This window comes from Mustela nigripes, chromosome X, assembly GCF_022355385.1.
Source record: "Mustela nigripes isolate SB6536 chromosome X, MUSNIG.SB6536, whole genome shotgun sequence".
NCBI lineage: Eukaryota > Metazoa > Chordata > Mammalia > Carnivora > Mustelidae > Mustela > Mustela nigripes.
Genome location: NC_081575.1, coordinates 23805107 through 23830193, shown reverse-complemented (window position 1 = coordinate 23830193; position 25087 = coordinate 23805107). Strand labels below are relative to the sequence as shown.

General features: G+C 36.7%; 1 protein-coding gene across 1 annotated transcript; it reads right to left on the bottom strand.

Annotated features, from left to right (window-relative positions):
* Nucleotides 1–2519: 2519 nt before the first annotated feature.
* Nucleotides 2520–3243, bottom strand: LOC132006750 (large ribosomal subunit protein uL16-like). The gene has a single exon (XM_059384732.1). It carries the CDS (start codon nt 3222–3224, stop codon nt 2583–2585), a length of 642 nt encoding a protein of 213 aa, XP_059240715.1. The 5' UTR covers nt 3225–3243; the 3' UTR covers nt 2520–2582.
* Nucleotides 3244–25087: the final 21844 nt, after the last annotated feature.

Genomic DNA, 25087 nt, shown 5'->3' with positions numbered 1-25087 from the left:
GGAATTTGCCTTCCACACTGAAGCCAGAGTTCTCTTTCTAAATTAAAAATCTGGGACACCTGGTTGTCTCAGTGGGTTAATTTGGTTGACTCATGTTTTAATTCGGGTCATGATCTCAGGGTACTGGGATTGAGCCCTGAGATTTGTGCTCTGCACTCAGTGGAGAGTTTGCTTTGGAATTTATCTCCCTCTCCTTTTACACCTCCCCCAGCTCTTATGCACTCTCTCTTTCTCTCTCAAATAAATAAATGAATCTTTTTTAAAATGACAAAATTAGCGAGACAGGAAACAACATGTGTTGGAAAGGATGTGGAGAAAGGGGAACCCTCTTACACTGTTGGTGGGAATGCAAGTTGGTGCAGCCTCTTTGGAGAATAGTGTGGAGATTCCTCAAGAAATTAAAAATAGAACTTCCCTATGACCCTGCAATTGCACTCCTGGGTATTTACCCCAAAGATACAGATGTAGTGAAAAGAAGGGCCATCTATACCCCAATGTTTATAGCAGCCATGGCCACGGTCACCAAACTGTGGAAAGAAACAAGATGCCCTTCAATGGACGAATGGATAAAGAAGATGTGGTCCATATACACTATGGAGTATTATGCCTCCATGAGAAAGGACGAATATCCAACTTTTGTAACACCATGGACGGGACTGGAAGAGATTATGCTGAGTGAAGTAAGTCAAGCAGAGAGAGTCAATTATATGATTTCACTTATTTGTGGAGCATACCAAATAGCATGGAGGACAAGGGGAGATGGAGAGGAGAAGGGATTGGGGGGAAATTGGAAGGGGAGGTGAACCATGAGAGACTATGGACTGAAAAACAATCTGAGGGTTTTGAAGGGGGGGGGGGGTGGGAGGTTGGGGCAACCAGGTGGTGGGTATTGGAGAGGGCACGGATTGCATGGAGCACTGGGTGTGGTGCAAAAATAATGAATACTGTTATGCTGAAAAAAAAATAAAAAATAAATTTAAAAAAAATGACAAAAAAGTTCCTACTTTTAAAAGTTTTAGTGGACTTATATGTTCACATACCCCAAACTTCCCATTGAGTAAGTAATAAAATTACAGTGAGGCAAAATATCAACAATCTTGAATGGTAGTTAAAGTTCTGTCACACAATAGGAGTAGTTTCTGTTAAAGGAAGTTCAAATGACTCCCTAAAGCAGAGAATGATGGAGCCAATTATCTTAAGAAGGATAAACATCCTCTATTTAACAGTTGCTTCTTTTAGGGAGGTCAAGATATTGCAACCAACAGCAACTCAATTCTCCTATTCATCTCTTTCCTGAACTCTAATTCTCAGATATATAACATGACTTTAGGAAAGGAGTTAGTATCATAGGTGCTTTATATCTTAGAATGTTAAATAAACACAGGAAAAGGCGAATCAAGGAAGACCTATGAGAGGAATGCACAGTAGGCATTATAATATTTAAACTGTTTCTAACTTGACACCTCTAAACTAATTCAGAGTATTTATGTGTGTCAAGACACTATTTTTGAAATTGTGTTTTTCCTCATATTTCATCTTTCCACTACCACCTCTACCTTATTCAAGCCTATATCTATAGTTTCGCTGCTTCACAGAACAAGTGAAAATCAATCTTTGCAACAACTATTTTTTGAGTATTTTTTATGTAACAGGCACTGTTCTAGATTCTGCAATTATAGACATCAAAAAGGGGCAAAATGGGGGAAGATGGACAAATAATAAATTAACAAATAATAGAAATTGAGGCAATTATGAAAGCTATGGAAAATAATAATATGAGGTAAGAGATGAGAAATTAGGGAAGATCTTTTTGAGGAGGTGACCTTTAAATGATAACATGAATGAAGTGAGGGAGTAAACATGCAAGCGTCTGAGGAATGAGCATTGCAGAAAGAAGAGCACATTTAAGGGTCCTAATTACGATGATCTTAACACATTTAGTTTAAGACCTTGGCTGATGGTAATCCAAGGGTGTTTCTGTTCTTATTCAACATAAGTCAGCATTCAGCTCAATGATCTTTAGAAGGATCTTAGCAGACAGGATTTGATCCCCGCTTGGATTCAAAGGACAGTGGAATAAATTATTACAGACTAAATTTTAAAAATTACAGACTGGGTGCCTGGCTGGCTCAGTCATTTAAGTGCCCAACCCTTGGTTTCACTTCAGGTCATGATCTCAGGGTCCTGAGACTGAACCTTGTGCGGGACTCTGCTTTCAGTGCAGTTTGCTTCACATTCTCTCCCTCTGTCCCTGTCCCCACCTAAAATACAGAGAACTACAATAAAAAAAAATTTGTAAAAAAAAAAAAAAAAAGAAGAAGAAGAAAGAAAAAAATACAGGCAATAGATTTAGGAGATTCCTCTTCAGTATAACTGCTTCTGGTTTGTACTACTGGTTTGTTGTTTTTGGTTTAAAAATTTCTACAAAGTATGGATCATATACAAGAAGAGATGAAATTGGGTTAGTCTGAGGTGAAAATGGAGCCGCCTAAAAGGTAAGAATACTTTTTTTTTTTTTTTTGACAGGAAGTTGGATTTATTGGTGGGCATGAATATGATGGGAAGGGGTAGTGCCAAGGTTCTCATGAGTGCAGAGCCCTCCATTTGTCCAAGGGACCATGGTTAGGGATGTATTTGACCCCACAACTATCTGGGATAAGCCACTTTTCAGCCACCATGTCTTCAAATTCATCCACATTGAACTTAGTAAAGCCCCACTTCTTGGAGATGTGGATCTTTTGGCGGCCAGGGAACTTGAACTGGGCCCTGCGTAGGGCCTCAATCACATGTTCCTTGTTCTGCAGCCTGGTACGGATGGACATGATGACTCGGCCAATGTGGACCCTGGCTACTGTGCCCTGGGACTTTCCAAAAGCACCCCGCATACCTGTCTGCAGCCTGTCCACTCCAGCACAGGACATCTTGTTAACGTGGATGACATAGAAGGGATGGAGCCGCACTCGGATGTGAAAACCAACTTTGCCACAGCTTTTCACCATGTATTTGTTGGCACAAATATGGGCAGCCTCCAGGGCTTCAGAGTAGAGCTGCTCATATTCATTGGACACCATGTGGCCGCATAGAGGGAACTCATCTACTTTTGCCTTCTTCCGCCCCAGGTCAGAGATGCGAATCTTGGCATCAGGGACACCTCTGCAGAAGTGAGATTTGGGATAAGGCTTGTTCTTGCAATACCGGTAACACCAGGCAGGGGAGCGGCCCATGGCGACACCAGGATCTTCAGTGGCGTGCGGAAGGAAAATAATGGTAAGAATACTTTTTAAAATGCTGGATAAGTAAATAATTAGGAAAATGCGAATAAAAGATACTATTTCAGAAAGCAGAGGAGAAAAATACATATGAAAATAATTAGCATGTGGATGACATCGGATAAATATCACTTATGGCATTGATAATTAAATGTTGATAGATTAAAGTATGTTTTAAAATCTTCAATGTTGGGCGCTTGGGTGGCTCAGGGGGTTTAGCAACTGTCTTCAGCTCAGGTCACAGTACTGGAGTCCTGGGATCCAGTCCTCCATGGGGCTCCCAGCTCCATGGGAAGTCTGCTTCTCCCTCTGACCTTCTCATCTCTCATGTTCTCTCTCACTGTCTCTCTCTCAAATAAATAAATAAATAATAACATCTTAAAAAAAATTAAAATCCTCAATGTTGGGGTGCCTGAGTGGCTCAGTGGATTAAGCCTCTGCTTTCAGCTCAGGTCATGGTTTCGGGGTCCTGGGATTGAGCCCCATGATTGAGCCCCGCATGGAGCTCTCTGCTAAGCAGGGAGCCTGCTTCCCCTCGCCCCACACCTACTTGTGATCTCTGTCTGTCAAATAAATAAATAAATGCTCAATGTTTACCACGAATATAAGTAAGAATAAAATGCGTGTTTTTGAATGATAAATGATTAGAATGTAAAATAAATATTTTCTATTAAAATAGAATATAGATATGAGATAAAAGACAAAATAATAAAATAAGAACAAATTTTTCATTTCCACGAATAAATTTAAGATTTTATTTATCTATTTGAGAGAGAGAGAGGATGAGAAAGAGAGATAGTATGAGAAGCAGGAGGGTCAGAGGGAGAAGAAAACTCCCTGCCAAGCAGGGAGCCCAATGTGGGACTCGATCCTGGGACTCCAGGACCATGACCTGAGCCAAAGGCAGTTGTTTAACCAACTTACCCACCCAGGTACCCTCCAAGAATAAATTTAAAATGAATCATGTTATTTTTAAAAAGAGAGACGCTTAAATTGGATTTAAAGATAAATTCATTTATATGATGACTTATAAGATACTTTAATAAAATAAATGATAGGAGAAAATTAAAATTAGATGTCAGACACTGACATATCAGTCAGATATAATCATAATAAAATATATTCAGATTATTATTATAAAAATAGAGTTCAAGGAAAAATGAATCCAAACAATTAATATCTTGGACAAAGGATACACTCCACAATGAAGTTATAATAGTCATAACAGTCATAAACTTTCATTCTCTCAAAACAATGCCATCAAAATATAAGAATGAAATGCTCTTTGAAATGCTGGGACTGCTTCAAAGTAGTAGTAAAATGAGAGATCAACACTCAACTCTTGAGGCATATACTAATGCTTCAGAGAAAGAAGTAGTAAAAAGAATCCTTTCTTCTATTCTGTTTCACAAATTATGCAAATCTAGAAAATTCTAGAGGGAAAAGCACAGGAAAAAAAAAAAGGTTTTTTTTAAGGAACAAATGGCAGAGGACATATTCATCCTTTTTTAACCCATCCACCCCTTCCTTAGCCCATCATTTCATAGAATCCAGGGTTGGAAGCATCAACAGGAATATCTATTTAGAAAAGTCTTCAGGGGGGTTGCCCAACTGAGAGAAATATCTAGAAGTAGGGCAAGACTCATCTAGGACATATCATACATAAACCTAAGCAATTCCATAGAAGAAGGTAGAAGCAGATGCTAAGGTGCACAGGACTAAAAATGCCCTGATAGGATGCCAGAGACATATAGAGAAAAGAAGAGATCTTTTACGGAAAAAGCAAGACAAGACCCTTGTGACTATTAAATATTCTTTATTTTACATAATGCTGAAATGTCCATCAGGATAGCATTTCATCATTAGTAACAAAAACCTAATAATAATAATAATAATAATAATGGTTTAAAAACAAAAAAGTATTTTTCTCTCATGAGAAGTCCCACAGTGGGTAAACCAAAGTTGTTAAGGTGGGTTCATAATGCTGTTAAGAACTCAGGCTCTTTTTCATCTTCTCCTCTGACTTCCTTGCATATAACTTTTATCTTTATGTCCACCACATGTCACAAGATGGCTGCTCCAACCCAAGTCTTATGTCCAAGTGAGGAAAAAAAAAAAAAAAAAAAACGGAGGACAAAACAAGGCAGTTGTCCACCTATATTAGGAATGCAAAAGTCTTCCAAAATCCCAGCAGACTCTCCCTTATATCTCATTACCCAGAACTGTATTTTACGGCTACTCCTAGGTACAAAGGAGACTGATAAATGCATATTCGCTGGGTGTGTTGGGTCAATGAACAAAATTTGAGATTCTATAAATGAGGAAGAAGATAAAATGGATATTGGGTAAGAAACTAGTAGTACCTGCCATAGATGGTGATAATTAATAGGTCTTCATGCATTTATTGGTAGGTTTTTATTCTATCTTCATGTGGTAAAATAAGAAGCTGGGAACATTTAATTTAATTATTTTGGTTGAATTATTTTTTTATTTACATTTTTTTTAGAATTAGGTTGGCAAACATTTATTATGTAAAAGTCAGTTTTTATCACATAGGTAAAACATTGCACTAGGCTCTTTGGGGATTGCAAACATAATTTTTTAAAATTAAATTTAATTTATTAAAATATTTTATTTATTTATTTGACAGAAAGTGACACAGCGAGAGAGGGAACACAAGTAGGAGGAGTGGGAGAGGGAGAAGCAGGACTCCTGTTGAACAGGGAGCCTGAGGCAGGACTCAATTTCTGGACCCTGAGATCACAACCTGAGCAGAATGCAGAGCCACCCAGGTGCCCTTTTACTTTAAAAAAAAAACCAATAATTTAAATATCAGTTAGTTAACATAGTGTAATATTACTTTCAGGTGTACAATAGAGTCATTCAACACTTCCGTATAACACCCAGTGCTCATCACAAGTGCACTTCTTAATGTCCATATTAGTCTATAACACGATTTTAAAAAAATTTTTATTTTATTTTATTTTTTTAAGATTATTTATTTATTTGACAGACAGAGATCACAAGTAGGCAGAGAGGCGGGCAGAGAGAGAGGAAGGGAAGCAGGCTCCCTGCCGAGTAGAGGACCTGATGTGGGGCTTGATCCTAGGACCCTGGGATCATGACTTGAGCTGAAGGCAGAGGATTTAACCCACTAAGCCACCCAGGTGCCCCTATTTTTTTTTTTTATTTTATGTTTCTCAAGGCCTGAAAGTCTTAGAATCATTAGGTTAACTTTCTCAAGGTCATTCACTCAGTAAATGACAGTCAAGAGATTTGAATCCATCCTTTCTAACTCCAAAGCCCATAATCTTTTCAAGAAATCAACTTCATCTCACTGATTACTGAAAATTAACCAAATTACTCCACTGTCTTGAAAATCCTAATACCCTTTCCAGCAAGTTTCGTGCTCATCTGTCAATATATGACCCAAGTTTGATTGGTTGCTTTTTCCTGCAACTGCTCAAATGAAATAGCATAGCACATCACAGGTTCCACAATCAGGAAAACAAATTAATAGAAAGCCTCCATAAGGTAAACAGTCTCTCCTCTGGCTGTTCAAATAAAATGGCATCTGATAATAAGTTGCCATCTTGACCTTTATTACATGTGCAAATACAGATCTGTTCGGTCTGTTTGAACAATCAAAAGGTTTCACTTTGAGGGCTTTAGTACAGGCAGCATAGAATTCCTCTTCATGTTAGGCACAAATGTAAGTTTTAATTCTTTTATTTTCTCTAAAAGTACTTTTATTCTTTCACTTTTAGAACTAGCTAATAAGTGGAATTTAGCTCAGGGAATCATTTCACTTTCTCCCCTGGTCACCAGCTGGCTGCTGGGAATTTTCAATCTCTGTGTAAGTCAATTTTGCCCAATTGCAAAACAGGGAGAATTAGAGTTGGCAAAGAGAAGAAAAATGAAGCATAGCATGGACATTTCAGAGTTTCCAAATTAAAAAAAAATGATATAGTAACATATATGTTTTTTAGGCAATTAAATCACTGTGAATTAAATTTTTCTTAAGCAGAATATCTTAGTTTAGGATACAAGCAATTTTATATCTCCTTATCTCTATATCTGTCTGTATCTATCTATCTATCTATCTATCTATCATATATCTATCTATCAGCTATCTATAACTATAGAGGTAGATACAGTTAGGGCTAAGTTAGATATTGTTATCTCTAACTATAGAGATAGATAGATAGATATAGATTTAGACAGCTATGCAGATATGCCACAGAAAATGTGACACCTAAACTGATTTGGATTTGAAGTATGTTTTTGTTTTGTTTTGTTTTGTTTTGTTTTAAATTCATAAGGAAAGGATAGAATTTTTATTATCGAAGTCACTGTTCCCTTTCCTCCTCTCTTACTCTCTTTACTCAATTAAAAGGCCAAACCTCGGGGCACCTGGGTGGCTCAGTGGGTTAAAGCCTCTGCCTTTGGCTCGGGTCATGATCCCAGAATCCTGGGATCGAGCCCAGAATCCTGGGATCGAGCCCCGAGTCAGGATCTCTGCTCGGCAGGGAGCCTGCTTCCCCCTCTCTCTGCCCGCCTCTCTGCCTACTTGTGATCTCACTCTCTGTCAAATAAATTAATAAAATCTTAAAAAAAAAAGGCCAAACCTCATAGAATCATAAAACTGGTCAGTCAATTCACATGACAGATTTCTAGGTAATTTTCAGGATCCTTAGCCACAACATTAAATGTCTAAAAAAAAAAAAAAAAAAACAGAACAGAACAAAACATCAGACCAAACCAACAAGAGTATGTTTCTTGAAATGTTATCAGGCAAATGAAGGCATTAACCATAATAGAGAGCAAGGCCACAGACTCAAAATCTGCAGACTATTCAATAGTCAATATACAGTTAATCAAATACAATATCAAATCAATATCAAAATTTACAATAGCAAATATAATTTCAAATGTACAGTGTCAAAATACAATTAATACTAGGGATTAATCTTCCATGAGCACACAGCTTACCACTCAATACCTTGCTTTTGGTAGGGAAAACAAAAGCAAGCAAAAGAAACAAGAATATCAAGGTTCTCTGGAACTGAGAATCATCATGCCACACCTTTGCATCTGTCACCAATACTCCAATTTGTCTTTCCATGGCACTTCTTGTGCAGTCACTAAGATTAAGGTTAGTCTAAGATACAATACCAGCTAATTTATTTCGCCTGTAAATATCTATGGACTTAAATTTATCCTCATCTTTTTTTTTTTTTCCTGCTCTGCCTGAATCAGATGACTTAGTTGTACAACTTGAATTACTACTAAAATTCCTGAAAGGATTCTCAGGATGTTTGTGAAACCTTTTCTATAGTCTTCAGTAACAACATCCACCATCTTTGTACATATAAAGAGGTCTTTTTCTGTTATTCCTTTTATAAGCATAATAAGCCTTTTCTTGGAGATCTCTATACAGCCAAAGACTTATTGTATGGTAATAAAGCAATTTAACAAAAGGAGTATACACTAATGTATTTATACTAATACAACCTAAAGGGTATGCTGTTTCAAACACACTGTGACCCTTCTTCATTTCTCAAATTCTAAAGTATTGCATTGCTGGCACCCTTACTTAGTGTAATCTAGTTCAAACCACTCTGGAAACACTCGTCATCTTCTATATCTAATAATCCTTCTGTATAAAGCTGTCCAATTTTCCCAACACCATTTATTGAAGAGACTGTCCTTTTACCATTGCATATTTTTTCGTGGTTTGCTGAAGATTATTTGACTATAGAGTTAAGGGTCTACATCTAGGCTCTCTACTCTGTTCCATTGGCCTATGTATCTGTTTTTGTGCCAGTACCATATTGACTTGATGATCACAGCTTTGTAATAAATCTTGAAATCAGGCAACATGATGCCCTCAACTTTTTCTTTTTCTACATTTCCTTCATGATTTTGGGTCCTTTCTGGTTCCATACAAATATTAGGATTGTTTGTTCCAGCACTTTGGAAATTGCCACTGGTGTTTTGACCAGGATGTCATTGGAAATATAGATTGCTCTGGGCAGCATAGACATTTGAACGATGTTTATTCTTCCAGTCCATGAGCATGGAATGTTATTCCATCTTTCTGTGTCTTCTTGAATATCTTTCATGAGTATTCTGTAGTTCCTTGAGTATAGATCCTTTATCTCTTTGGTTAGGTTTATTCCCAGGTATCTATGGTTCTTAGTGCTGTTGTAAATGGAATCAATTCTCTAATTTCCCGTTCTACAGTTTCATTGTTAGTGCATAAGAAAGCAACTGATGTCTGTGCATTGATTTTGTATCCTGCCACATTACTGAATTGCTGTATGAGATCTAGTAAATTGGGGGTAATTTGGGAGTCTTTTGGGTTTTCCACATAAAGTATCATGGGAGTCTTGGGTTTTCCACATAAAGTATCATGGCATCTGTGAAGAGAGAGAAATTGACTTCTTCTTTGCCAATTCGAATATGTTTTATTAATTTTTGTTGTCTGATTGCTGTTGCTCAGACTTCTACTGCTATGTTGAAGAACAGCGTCAAGAGTGGGCATCCTTATCATGTTCCTAATTTTTTTAAATTATTTATTTATTTATTTAACAGAGAGAGAGAGAGAGAGAGAGAGAGAGAGAGAAATCACAAGTAGGCAGAGAGGCAGGCAGAGATAGATGGGGAAAGCAGGTTCCCTGCTGAGCAGGGAGCCCAATGGTGGGCTTGATCCCAGGACCCTGGGATATCCCTAAACTCTGAAGAGTTTTAATCAGGAAAGGATGCTGTATTTTGTTAAATACTTGTTCTGCAGCAATTGAGAGGACCATGTGGTTCTTCTCTCTTCTGTTATTGGTTTGTTCTATTGGATCAATTGATTTGTGAATGTCGAACCACCCTTGCATCCCAGAGACAAATCCCAACTTGTTGTGGTGGATAATGATGTGGTGGATAACCTATTAGCTAGGATCTCCTATTAGCTAGGATCTTGTTGAGAATTATGGCATCCATGTTCATCAGTTATATTGGTCTGAAATTCTCATTTTTGATGGGGTCTTTGACTGGTTTGGGGATCAAGGTACTGCTGGCCTCATAGAAAGAGTTTGGAAGTTTTCCTTCTGTTCTTATTTTTTGAAACAGCTTCAGGAGAATAGGTATTATTTCTTCATTGAATGTTTGATGGAATTCCCCAGGGTATCCATCATGTCCTGGACTCTTGCTTTTGGGGAGGTTTTTGATCACTGCTTCAAACTCATTACTGGTTATTGGTTTGTTCACATTGTTGATTTCTTCCTGTTTCAGTCTTGGAAGTTTATAGGTTTCCAGAAATGCAGCCATTTCTTCTAGATTGCTTAACTTATTGGCACATAGCTGTTAATAATAATTTCTGATGATTGTTTCTATTTCTTTGGTGTTAGTTGTAATCTCTCCTCTTGCATTCATAATTTTATTAATTTGGGTCCTTTCTCTTGTCTTTTGGATTAGTCTGGCCAGTGGTTTATTGATCTTATTAATTCTTTGAAAGAACCAGCTTCTAGTTTCACTGATGTGTTCTACTTTATCTCTGTTTTCTAACTCATTGCTCTCTGCTATAATGTTAATTATTTCCCTTCTCATGCATGGGGTATATGTAATTTGTTATTGATTCTCAATTGTTTAAGATGTAAAGAAAGTTTGCATATTTGGTATTTCTCATTTCTTTTTCTCTTTCTTTCTTTCTTTCTTTTTTTTTTTTTCCTTGAGTGAGGTTTGAATGACTATGTATTTCACCCTTAGGACTAACTTTGCCATATTCCATAGGATTTGGACAGATGTGTTTTTTGTTCTCATTGGTTTCCATTAATTGTTTAAGTTATTATTTGATTTCCTGTTTGACCCAAACATTCTTAAGCAGGATGGTCTTTAGCTTACAAGTGTTTGAATTCCTTCCAAACTCTTTCTTGTGGTTGAGTTCCAGTTTGAAAGCATTGTGGTCTGAGAATACGCAGTGAATAATCTCAATCTTTTCGTATGGTCTGAGACCTGATTTGTAACCTAGTATGTGGTCTATTCTAGAGAAATTTCCATGTGCACTCGAGAAGAGTATTTTGCTGTTTTAGGGTGAAATGTTCTGTATATATCTATGAGGTCCATCCGATCCAATGTGTCATCCAAAGCTCTTGTTTCTTTGTTGATTTTCTGATTAGATAATCTGTCTATTGCTGAGAGTGACATGTTAAGATCTCCTACAGTTAACATATTCTTATTAATATGTCCCTTTATTTTGAGTAACAGTTGGCTTATTTACTGGGATGCTCCCATGTTGGGGTCATAAATATTTACAATTGTTAGATCTTCTTCTTGGAAAGACCCTTTAAGAATGATGTAATGTCCTTATGTATCTCTGACTACAGTCTTTAGTTTAAAATATAACTTGTCTGATATGAGAATTGCTACCCCAACTTTCTTTTGAGGCCTATTGGCATGAAAGATGTTTCTCCATCACCTTCACTTTCAGTTTGGATGTATCTTTAGGTTCAAAATGTTTCTCTTGTAGACAGCGTATGGATGGATCTTGTCTTTTTATCCAATCTGCAACCCTGTCCCTTTTTATAGGAACATTTAAGCCATTCATGTTGAGAGTGATTATTGAAAGATATGTTTTTATTGTCATCATGTTGCCTCTGAGGACCTTGTTTCTATAGATTGTCTCTGTTAATTTCTGTTCTGTATTACTCTTGGGGTCTTTCTTCTTTTATAGAAACCCCCTTAATATTTTTGTAATACCAGCTTGGTGGTCACATAATCTTTTAGTCTTTGCCTATCTTGGAAGCTCTTTATCTCTTCATCTATTCTGAATGTCAGCCCTGTCCTATAAAGTATTCCTGGTTGCATGTTCTTCTCATTTAGTGTCCTGAATATGCTTTACCAGCCCTTTCTGGCTTGCCAGGTTTCTGTGGACAGGTCTAACATTATTCTAATGTTCCTCACTCGGTACATAAGGAATCTCTTCCCCCTAGTTACCCTTAAGACCTTTTCTCTGAATTTATGACTTGTGGATTTCACCATCACATGCCAGTAGGTTTCTCTACCCTTGTTGACCTTGGGGGGTGTCCTCTCTGCCTCTAGGATATTAACACTTGTTCCATTCCCAAGATTAGGGAAATTCTCAGCTAGGATTTGCTCAACTATATCTTCTAGTCCCCTTTCTCTCATCACTCCCTCAGGGATTCCAATAATTCTGACATTGGAACATTTCATGGCTTAATTTATTTCTTTAATTCTGTTTTCATGACTTCTAAGCTGTTTGTTCCAGGCCTCCTCCTGACCCTTCTTTTCTATCAGTTTGTCTTCTAGATTACTAATTAAATCTTCTGCTTCATTTACTCTAGCTGTTAGAGTATTTAGATTAGATTGGATCTCACTGATAACATTTTTAAATTCTGCCATATCAGCTCTCACTTCTGCCCTTAGAGATTTCATGTTGTCACTAATGGTTTTCTCCAACTTAGCCATTGTCTGCACAACTGTCACCCTGAATTCTATTTGATTTCTTGCTTATGTCCGTATCAAATAATTCTGTGGTAGAGATCACAGTTTCTGAATTTTTCCTCTGTTGGGGGTTCCTCCTTCTAGTCATTTGGCAAGAAGTCGTTGAGGGGATGTATAGCTTAAAATATCAACCACTATCCAGGCAAAGTGCACCCTGAAAAGTTTTGGAGCAATTGGAAGCCACCACCAAAAAGAAATAAAAAAGAAAAAAAAGGACAACCCCCCCCCCCAAATGACCCTCAAGAGTAAGATTTATAAAGTATAAAAACAAAAACAAACACACAGAAAAACCAAAAAAGAAAAAGAAAAACACAAAATAAAAAGGGGGGCAATGACAGGAAGGTGGTTATAATCCCTCTATGTGGGTGAGGAAAGATATTCAATTCCTCCTGGGTGTATCTGGTTATCTTTGTAAAAGGACTCAACTTTCCAGAGATATAGGGAAGTTAAAACTACATATGTGTGTGTGTGTGTATAGAGAGAGAGGGAGAGAGGTAGTATTCAGTAGGGTAAAAGGACTACCTTGAAGCTTTGAAGCTTATAACTATATGTATAAAAAAAGAAAAAGAAAAAGAAAAAAAGTATATGTATGAAGAAAGTTCAAGTTAAAAATTTACTATGGAATATGTTGTATTAAACATGTAGTTGAAATGGTAAGTAGGTAAAAAAATAAAAGAATAAGAATCATTGAATGAATTTAAAGAAGAGAGAGAAAAAAAGTTGTATCTAAAAAATATACAGTCTATGAGGCAATATGAGGAGCTTAATGTTTCATTTTCCCTGATGTTGGGGTTTTGCAATTTCACGGGGACCCTGTGGTTGTTGTCCTACTGTTCTTTCAGCTTGTCTTCTGGGGGAGGGGCCTGCTATATTGTTTTTCAATTGTTTTCCAATCCTGCTTGGGCAGAGTTGCCCTGCTCACTCTCAAGGGGCTGGGATCCACGAAAACCTGTTTTTTATACTTTTGTTCTCTGAAGATTTTTGCTCTCTGGTAGCTCTTCCCACCTTTTCAGAGGGTAAAATGTAAACTAACCACACCCAGAGCCCTGCTTCAGAGAAAAGCCACAGTCTGCTCCTCTCTGAATGGTCCAGAACACACAGACCCCCCTCTGCAAACTCTGTTGAACAACACAGCCTCCCACAGGTGGTGTGTAACCCCAGTCACTGTATTAGTGATTGCCCAAGGCCCCCTTTGTCTCTGTACCCCTGTGCCACCAAAACTTCAAGTGATACTGGTCCAGGCAAGCCCAGTCCCAACAGCTGCCATTCCCGGGACCACTGACTCAAGCCTGTGCCAGGTGCACTCAGCCCTGGCGGTGGTGGAGGCAGTAGAGGCAGCTGTGGTGACTGCAGCAGCTGCCAGTCCCAGAGACCTCTGACTCAAGCCCACACCAAGCTTTCTCAGGTGCAGGCTAGTGCTGGCTGTGACTGTCCTGGGACCCTGGGCTTAGGTCCGTGCCTGAAGCCACCCAGTCTCAACAATTGTCCCTTAAGCCCCTTTGTTCTGTTTGAGTGCTGTTATCAGTCCTTTCCCAACTCACAGCCACCAGTCTCCAAGAAAGTTTTGGTCTCCAAGCACAGGACACTTTCACACTGGAGTAATACTTTTCAATGGTTCACTTCTGGTGGCTCCCTCACACTTCTGTTTATTCTCTGATATCTGTCTGTGCATTCCCAACTCCTCTGTACCTCTCCACTGATGATCCTCTGCTCCCACAGATATTCAGAAGTGTAAAATCTTATATCTTAGGCTGATTTTGTGGGTGTTCAGTGCTTTGGTGGATATCTAGCTCCATTTAGGGGACTGGTTGAAATACGGTTTCCTACTCCTCTGCCATCTTGCCCATCCTCCTTGTGACACCATTTTGATAACATTTTGGTAACCAGGGTGGGAAGCACTCCTGGCTCAATTCTAGGATATGGTTTGATTCAGACTTATCCAGGAAATGTGCTGAAGTTCACAGATAGTACAGCAGCTACCACAAATCTAACAAATGTGATAGTCTCTTCTCTTCTGCTAGATTAGGTATCTAAGCTATCTGAGCAGGATTGGGGGAGTAGCTTTTTCCTAACAAGGATGTTGCTTAAAGGAGGATACACTAATAACTCTCTAGGGCAAAATGATGCTCTTTCTGTCACCTGCCAGTGACTGTAGCATAAAAGAGAGAAGGTGTAGTTGGTGGCAACAGCCTACTTTGTTCCCTCTTCCAGATATGCACAACCTCGGTAAAGAGAAATATTATGTCCAAACCATGCAGAGAAAAGAGGGGTGAAAGAGTGGATGGTAAGCATTTAGTTTGGCTACTTCTTCTCTTTGCCTTTGTATTATGCAAAAATGCTTCAGACCATTACTTCCTGGATATTCAGGGTATCTCACATGATCACTACCTTCCTTCCTTCCTTCCTTATTTTATCCCTTCCTTTTTTGTCCTTCAGTCTGTCTTGATTAATGTCTCCTTAAAAAAAGTCTCTTTTCCTGCCTCACCTCCATTTTTTTGTTACTTCCTCAGGAAAAAAGTGCCCAATTCCCTTATATATCTTGTAAAATGCAAACGTACAGAGGTGTTTACTGTGAGCCAAATGTGTGGTCTCCTCAAGAAGGTTTCCACCGTAAGCCAAAAGAAAGGTATAAGATCAAGCCTTACATTTTAGATTGAAATTTGCATTTCCCCAAGTATCTAAAAATTTAGATATATTTTATATTTTGAAGATTAGTTTCTTGCCAAAATCCTTCAAGTCTACACAAGAGGGACATTGTATGGTCAATATAATAATCTCCCTATAATGTCCAAAGAATAGTTTTCTTCTTCATGACTCAGGGTTGCATTACAAAGTCATATTCCATTAATTGATCATGAAGGACACTGAGTGCAATTGCTCTTCCCTAATTTCTGGATCCCTTATTTCCTTTTTAGAGATTATGAAAGGATTCTGCCATAACTAGAAAGCTAAAAACCCCTTATCAGTTGTAATTATCTTTAATTCATTTTTCAAAGCCTTTTATGACCCTCCACCACTCTGATTTATATATACTTGTATTCCTCTGGAAACCATGATGACTTATATTTTCCCAACTACTACCCTTGCTTTCCTGTTTCTGTTATTTTGCTAATGCCATTTTTGCTAAATTTTTTGTTCCCTTTTCCATCCATATATCATATTTACTTTTCAGGTTCCACCTTTAACATTATTCTTTTCATGAACACTTTCTTTATCAGCCCAGGTAGCAAGCATCTATTTAGCTTCAATAGCACTCTGTACTTCCTTTATTCATATTATATTTTCTTTATTGTAACAATTTATTGATAAAAATTCAAATTGTATTCATCTCAGAACTTAGCAGACTAGGTTCTTGGGAACATAGTGAGTTCTGTATAAGTGTTTTCTGAGTAAATATATAAATGTACAAATGTGTTACAACAGAAGAATAAATGGAAGGATGCTTGAAAGTGCTCACATGTTGTCTAAACTCATAATGTTAATTATTTGAAGGTAAGTAAGGTGCGGTCAGTATACAGACAGGCTCAAATGGGTATACACACACAGACAAAGACCTACCATTTTATATCTAGTCTTTTTTTTTTCAAAAAATATTTTAACATTATACTCCCAGATAAGCCTCACCCCACTGGTTTTTTATTTGTTGGTATGACAACCTTGTGTGGTGTAACAAGCCTGCGCTTTAGTGTAAGAATTAATTTAAAATGAATTCTGACTTAATTTCTAGCTGTGTGAAACTGAACAAGACATTTAACTTCTCTGAGCTTTAATTTCCACAATTTTAAAGATTGGAGAAAATGATTATTATGATAATCCACATGAGAGAGTATACATAAGACATTTAGTATGATGCATGTCAAGTAGTACATATTTAATAAATTAATTTCCCTTCCCAGTTTGGAATCATGTTTTGAATACTTAATATGTATTTAAAGACTTGAGTTCATTCTCTAGTAATTTACTATATATTCACTTTCTCCTCTCCAAATAGATTATGATCTCTAGGTTAAAAATATGCATATATATTTTTTCTCTACATTGGGTTTAATATTGTCATACACACAGTAGACACTTAAGAAATGCTTATTAAAGTTACACATTTAAGAACTCATCTGGTAAATATACTAAAAATTATTGAATGTGTATTTAAAATGGGAAAACTTTATATCTCAAAAAAGCTCTTTAAAAATTAAAAAAAAGATCATCTTACACTAATATATGAACCACTATGAGAAAGGAGCCTGACTTTAATATTTTGTAGTAGGGCTTTCTACTGTTCATCAATATCTGATTATCATCTAATTCCATGTGTATGGGAGAATTTTATGTTTCTTCTCTCTTGAAGTCAGGCATAGCTATTTGATAACTCGCTGGCTAATAAAATATGAGTGGAAGTGGCATTTATCACTTCAGGCTGAAAATATTTAATTGCTGGTTCTTATCTCTCCAATGCTTCATCCCCTGCCAAAGTAGTTGAGGAAAAGGTGTCATGTAGATATAACCAGGCCAAAAGATCGAAGCAGTCAGAATTGCTAAGTATGAAGGATGGCTGCCCTGGAGAGTCACATACACCTGAAACAGAATTTGATTAAGCAACAAATCAACATGTGTCATAAACTGTGGTTAGCAGAATTCTAAATAGATTCTTAATAATCCTCCTCCATAGCGTATACCCCCTGTCTAATCCTATCCTTGGAGTGAGAGAGGACCTGTTGACTAGGACAGGATAATCACTCCTTGACTAATTTCCTTATACTGCAAAGGTGATCAGATAGTTCCATTTGTTACATGATACAGATTCCTCTGTGGTTAACTTCAGTGAAATTCTTTCGCTGGTACTGAAGAAGCAAGCTACTATATTGTGGGGACCATACCCTAGAGCCTAAAGGCATCCTCTAGATGCTCAGAGTGATGAGTGTGGCCCACAGGAAAAGTGGGGTAATTTGTTACACAGAATTAGAAAACTAATACATAAGCCATTTACATTTGGTTGTTGCTTGTTTATTTTGTATGACTTTGCCTTTCTTGCATGACTGATACAACATTCCAAGTAGATATCTTAAGAACTCAGCTTTTAAGAAGAACATGAACGAAGACCCTTTCTTATTCGCTAGGTCTCCACTTGTAAATAAGAGTAATCTTGCCATTTGCAACAACATGGATGGAACTAGAGCGTATCATGCTTAGCGAAATAAGTCAAGCAGAGAAAGACAACTATCATATGATCTCCCTGATATGAGGAAGTGGTGATGCAACATGGAGGCTTAAGTGGGTAGAAGAATAAATGAAACAAGATGGGATTGGGAGGGAGACAAACCATAAGTGACTCTTAATCTCACAAAACAAACTGAGGGTTGCCGGGGGGAGGGGGTTTGGGAGAAGGGGGTGGGATTATGGACATTGGGGAGGGTATGTGATTTGGTGAGTGCTGTGAAGTGTGTAAACCTGGTGATTCACAGACCTGTACCCCTGGGGATAAAAATATATGTTTATAAAAAATAAAAAATTAAATTAAAAAAAAAAAAGAGTAATCTGCTGAATTTTAAAGACTAATATTTAAAAATTTCCATTCTACTTATTCACTTCACATTTTACTGCATCATAACAATGGGACAATAATAAAAATAACATTAATAGAATATTCTAAGTGGAATGATTTTCATCAGCAGAGCAAATGAACATTCTTAAAATACTATAGTACATTAATTGTTTTTGCATTTATACATTAAGCCAAAATATTATCATCATGCTTTCTCTTTAAATTAGCAGGAATAGTAATATTACATTCTAACCTCTGAAAAAGCTGACCATAGGTTTATGCAAAAAAATTCTGTAACAAAACTCCTTCTTAATAGGTAAATGTACAATCTTACATTTAGACTCTGAACAACCAAACATTAAATGGAAATATTACTGAGATGGAAAATTTACTGAATTTATAATTTCTACCCAAACATATGCTAGAACATTATCAGGGCATAAATTAATTATTATAAAAATAAATTAATTAAAGGAATAATTACTCAAAATAATTAAAAAAATCCACCACAGCATTATAAATGAAGTAAAAACCTGCATTATAAAGTGTTATTCTACAAGATGGCCAAGTTTTCATATTGGAGAAGAGTCAGTCAACTGCATTCATGGTAAAATTAATAGGCTCACCAAAATCTTCCCACTCCAATGATGTGACTCATTCACCTACTCCTAGATGCCTATGATTTAGTATTAGAGAAGAATTTACTTGACTCAAGTATTTCTTGTCTTCTGCTAAAGGGAAAATACCCCTAGGAGGGATAGCACTTTAATTCCCATTATACATTTATATTTTTCATATAAACTCTTTAACATGTCCTTTATAGGAAATGCATTTTGATAAGAAAAAAATTCTTGATTCCTATAAGAAAATGCCAATATCCTGTGCACCCTAGTGTTTATAGAAATAATGTCCACAATAGCCAAACTATGTAGAGAGCCTAGATGTCCATCAAAATATGAATGTAAAGAAGATGTGGGATATATATATACAATAGAATACTATGTAGCCATCAAAAAAGAAATCTTGCCATTTGCAACAATGTGGATGGAACTGTGCTAAGTGAAATAAGTCAATCAGAGAAAGACAATTATCATATGATCCCACTGAACATATGACAGAAGATCATACAGGAAGGGAGGGAAAAATGAAACAAAGTGAAAAATGAAAAATGAAACAAAATGAAACCAGAGAGGGAGACAAACCATAAGAGACTCTTAATCTCAGGAAGCAAACTGAGGGTTGCTGGAGCAAAGGGGAGTGGGAGGGTTGGAGTGGCTGGGTGATGAACTTTGGGGAGGGTATTGCTATGGTGAGTGCTGTGAATTGTGTAAGATTGATGAATCAGATACCTGTACCCTGAAACAAATAATACATATGTTAAAAAAAAAAAAAGGAAGTGCCAATATGTTGAAGGGGTAGGGAGAGACATTGAAGGAAAGAAAAAGGAAGCATGGTTTCCGGGGGGGGGAATGCACTAATTTAGGGACATCTGGGTGGCTCAGATGTTAAGCATCTGCCTTAGGCTTAAGGCATGATCCCAGGATCCTGGGATCAAGCCCTGCATCGGGCTCACTGCTTGGTGGGAGGCCGCTTCTCCCTCTTCCACTCCCCCTGCTTGTGTTCCCCTCTCTCACTGTGTCTTTCTCTGTCAAAATAAATAAATATATTTTTTTAAAAAACTGCACTAATTTAATTTTTTTTCCTGCCTGGCACAATTCCATTGTATTTCAAAATGTACTTTTTAAAGTTAAGCTAGCAATGAAGCAAAGTAATGAGTACTGGAAATATGTTTAAGGACTGCACAGAGCAAGGGTATTTAACTGGTTTTCATGGATGAATTTTCAGAGTCAGTAAACCTCCTTAAATTATATGCAAATTTTTGCAGATATGTGCATTTTTGGAGGAGAGAATCCATAGCTTTCAACAGATTCTTAAATAGGTTCATGACCCAAAAGATGATAAGAACCACTGGCATATAGAATTAAAATGTTTCTTATACAAATATGTAAAGGTTACAAAAGCAAAGTATCCCATAGCCCATGCGTGAAGCTACTCGCCATTTATCTACCTCAAGCCTTGTTCTTAACTGATTATTGGGTACTATTCAACTTACCATACGGGTTGAAAACAAAGACAGAGAGAAAAGATAGCTGAGAAAGAACTTCTTTTCCATTCTGCAATGAGTCTGCAAAACTGTAAAATAAATGTTTCTCCAATGAAGGGTCAATGACATGGATAAATGCTGTCAATCACCAAAAGAGAAAAGGAGGGGGAAAAATATATATATACATACATATATAAATATGTATATATGTATATATACATATATATATATATATATCTCAGTTAAATAAGGAAGGCAAAAGTAAAATTTCCCAATTTGATGTTTTAAAGAAATCATTTGCATGAAAGCAATCTTGATATGAAGCAATGGCATATTTCACCAAAATAGCAAATGTTAGTTGGACTTTTTAAATCATGTTTCTCATATACCAGGAGACCTCACTAAATAAGGAAAATTTCAAAAAAATTAATTAAAAATAATGCATGTGGAAAAATAATTCAAAACATAATAAAATATTTAAGTATGCATTAGCCTTAGTTTACTTGCATGTAAAAGAAAACTCAAAAATAAGTTCCTGAAACAAGACAGAAGTTTATTTCTTTCTCTTGTAAATCAAATCTGGAGGTAAGTAGCTTGGGGATAGTTAGGTTGCCTCTACCTTTTCCAGGACTTTTTCTATCTAGTTGCTCTGTAAATTTCATCCCCAAATCATCTAGAGCTCTAGACATCATATTTGTATTCTATCATAGAGGAAGAAGGAAACACTGAAGTAAAGTATTTACCTTTCCTCTTCCTTTAAAGACATTTTATGAGAAATTACATTATAGGTTGATCAATGTACCCCCAAATTCATATTTTAAAGTCTTAACCTCCAGTACCTCAGAACATGACTTTATTTTGAAACAGGGTAATTGCTGATGTATCAGATAGGATGAGATCATCAAGGTAGTCCTAATCTAAAAATAAGTGATGTCCTTATATAAAGGGGACATTTGGACAAGAGATAAATGCACACAGGGAGAACATGGCCATCTCCAAGCCAAGGAAAGAGGCTTGGAATAGACACTTCTCTCACAGCCCTCACAAAGCCCAACCCTGCTGACACTTATGTTGGGGCTTCTAGCCACCAGAACTGTGAGACCATGAATTTTGGTCATTTAATCTAATCAGTTTGTGGTGCTTTGCTATGACAGCCCTAACAAACTATCACATCACACAAAACCCTTCTGCTTACATTACATAGGTAGACAAAACTCAGTCCTATCGCCAAATCTAACTTCAAGGAGGCTGAAAAATAGAATTTTTATTCTGGACAGCCATGTGTCTAGCTAAAAAAGTAGGATAGTATTATTAAAGAAAGGAAGAATGGCTGTTGGGGTGATAATAAACAGTGTTGCCACAAAGTGAAAAATAAACAAGCATCTCATATTCCTACCCTAATTCTTTTCAAGAGAGCATAAACAGTTTAAAACTTTTGTGTGCATCTCCAGATATATTTTTTGCATACTTGTTTGAAAGTGTCCCAAGTGATTCCAACATGCACACCCCTCCCTCCTTGAGGACTATTGATCAAAACAAGCTTCATGTTTTACAATGGAGTTAATAAAACCTACCTATGTACCTTCTAAAGTGAGTAGAAGTCATTGATCCTTTAACATGTTTAGCACATAAGATTATTTAGCACTAGCACAACTTCTGGCATTTAATATAGTTTAAATATTTGTTAGTAGCTATTAAAAAACAGGCAGGCTTCTATGCCTATACTTTCTTTGTCATCTGACTTAAATTACATTTCTTCTATAAAGTGTTCCTTTGTTCTTCCAGACAGAATTAAGCACTCTTTTCTGTTTTCAATAAACTTGTACATAACTCTATCAATCGACTAACACTTAAGTAGTGTTTAGGTTTACAAAGACTTCACATATTATTTCAGTAATCTTAAGAGTCATGGACTGGTATATTCCCAACCCCTTAGTACAAATGAGGAAAACTAACACTTAGTTTTAAACTCCTAGGTGATTTTTATGATCCGGTCACCCTAGGAAACACTGGCTTATATCATCCAAGTACTAATTCGGTAAATACTTGCAGACATTGGTTTTAATACTCACATAAACAAATTAATAAGGTAAAGAACTCAGATAATGAAGTTGAAGACATTATTGCTCCTTTTAGGTTCCCCCCAAACAAGAGAAAATATCATGGAAGCTATGGTTTTTGAAGTACTGCTATTTATCATAAGGGCCATCATAACAAAAGTAATTTTTTTAATCATTCAAGTTTTTTAAAATTTAATTTCAAGTCAGTTAACATATAGTATTGGTTTCAGGATTAAAATTCAGTGATTCATCACTTACACATAACACCCAGTGCTCATCCCAATAAGTGCCTTCCTTACTGCCTATTACCCATTTAGCCCATCTCTCCAACCACCTCCTTCCAGATATCCTGTTTGTTCTCTATCCTTAAGATTCTATTATGGTTTGTATTCCCCCCTTTTTCTCTTCTTTCCTACATGATCATCTGCTTCATTTCTTAAATTTCACAAATTAGTAAAATCATATGTTTGTCTTTCTCTGATTATTTTACTTGGCATGATATACTGTAGTCCCATCCAACATTGTTGCAAATGACAAGATTTCATTCTTTGATGGCTGAGTAATATTCCATTATATATATATCACCTCTTCTTTATCCACTCGATGGATATTTGGCCTCTTTCTATAATTTGGCTATTGTTGGTAGTGGTGCTATAAACATTGGGATGCATGTGCCCCCTTTGAATCAGCATTTTTGTGTTCTTTGGTTAAATACGTGGTAGTGGTATAGCTAGGTCATAAGATATTTCTATTTTGAACTTTCTGACAAAGCTCCATGCTGTTTTCCACAATGGTTTCACCAGATTGCATCCCACCAACAATGCAAAAATGTTCCCCTTTCTCTGAATCCTTGCCAAAATTTGTTTTTCCCAAGTTAATTTTAGTCATTTTATGGTGTGAAGTAGTATCTCATTGTGGTTTTGATGTGTGTTTCCCTGATGATGAGTGTTATTGAGTATATTTTCATGTGTCTGTTAGCCATTTTTATGTCTTCCTTAGAGGAATCTCTGTTCAAATCATCTGCTCATTTCTTAACTGGATTATTTATTTTTGGGGTGTTGATTTTGATGAGTTCTTTATAGATTCTGGATACTAGCCTTTTATCTGATATGTAATTTGAAAATATCTTCTCCCCTCCTGTTGGTTGCCTTTTAGTTGTGTTGACTGCTTTCTTTCCTGTGCAGCAGTTTTTCATCTTGATGGCATCCCCGTAGTTCATTTTTACTTTTGTTTCCCTTGCCTCTGGAGACAGGTCTATTAGGAAGTCACTGCAGCTGAGGTCAAAGAGGTTGTTGCCTATTTTCTCCTCCACGATTCTGATGGCTCCTTGTCATATATTTAGGTCTTCCATCCATTTTGAGTTTACTTTTGTGTATGGTGCAAGAAAGTGGTCCAGTTTCATTCTTCTGGATGTGGCTGTCCAATATTCCCAGCACCACTTTTGAAGAGACTTTTTTTTTACTATTTGATATTCTTTCCTGGTTTACAAAGATTAGTTGATCATAGAATTGTGGGTTCATTTCTGGGTTTTCTCTTCTGTTCCATTGATTTATACATCTGTTTTTGTGCCAGTACCATACTGTTTTTGTGATTACATGTTTGTAATATATCCTAAAGTCTGGGATTGTGATACCTCCCACTTTTGTCTTCTTATTCAAACATTCCTCTGGCTATTTGGGATCTTTTCTGGTCCCATACAAATTTTAGGATTGCTTGTTCTAGTTTTGTGAAAAATGCTGGTGTTTTTTGACAGCGATTACATTAAATGTGTAGATTGCTTTGGATAATTTAGACATTTTAGCAATAGCTGTTCCTCCAATCCATGAGCCTGGACTGTTTTTTCCATTTCTTTGTGTCTTCCTTAGTTTGTTTCATAGGTGTTCTATAGTTTTCATCATACAGATCTTTGCTTAGGTTTATTCTTAGGTATCTTATGGGTTTTGGTGCAATTATAAATGGGATTGATTCCTTGATTTCTTTTTTTGCTGCATCATTATTGGTACACAGAAGTGCAATAGATTTCTGTACATTGACTTTATATCCTGCAGTTTTGCTGAATTAAAGTGTCAATTCTGGCTTTTGTGTGTGTGTGTGTGTGTGAAATCTTTCAGGTTTTCTACATAGAGTTTCATGTCATGGGCAAATAGTGAAAGTTTGACTTCTTCCTTGCCTATTTGGATGCCTTCTATCTCTTCTTGTGTCTGTTTGCTGAATCTAGGATTTCTAGTACCATGTTAAACAGCAGTGGTGAGAGTAGACAGCCCTGTCATGTTTCTGTTCTTAGGGGAAAAACTCTCGGGTTTTTCCCCATTGAGGATGATATTAGCTGTGGGTCTATTATATGTGGCCTTTATGATGTTGAGGTATGTCCCTTCTATTCTTACTTTAATGAGGGTTCTTATCAAGAAAAGATGCTGTGTTTTGTCAAATGCTTTTCCTGCATCTGTTGGGAGAATCATATGATTCTTATACTTTCTCTTATTAATGTGGTATATCACATTGATTAAAGTAATCTTAAGTATCAGATTCAGGAATACACGGGGGACTTCCAAACATTTCATATAACTTTAACATGTAAGGCTTTCTGGTATTTTAAGTTAAA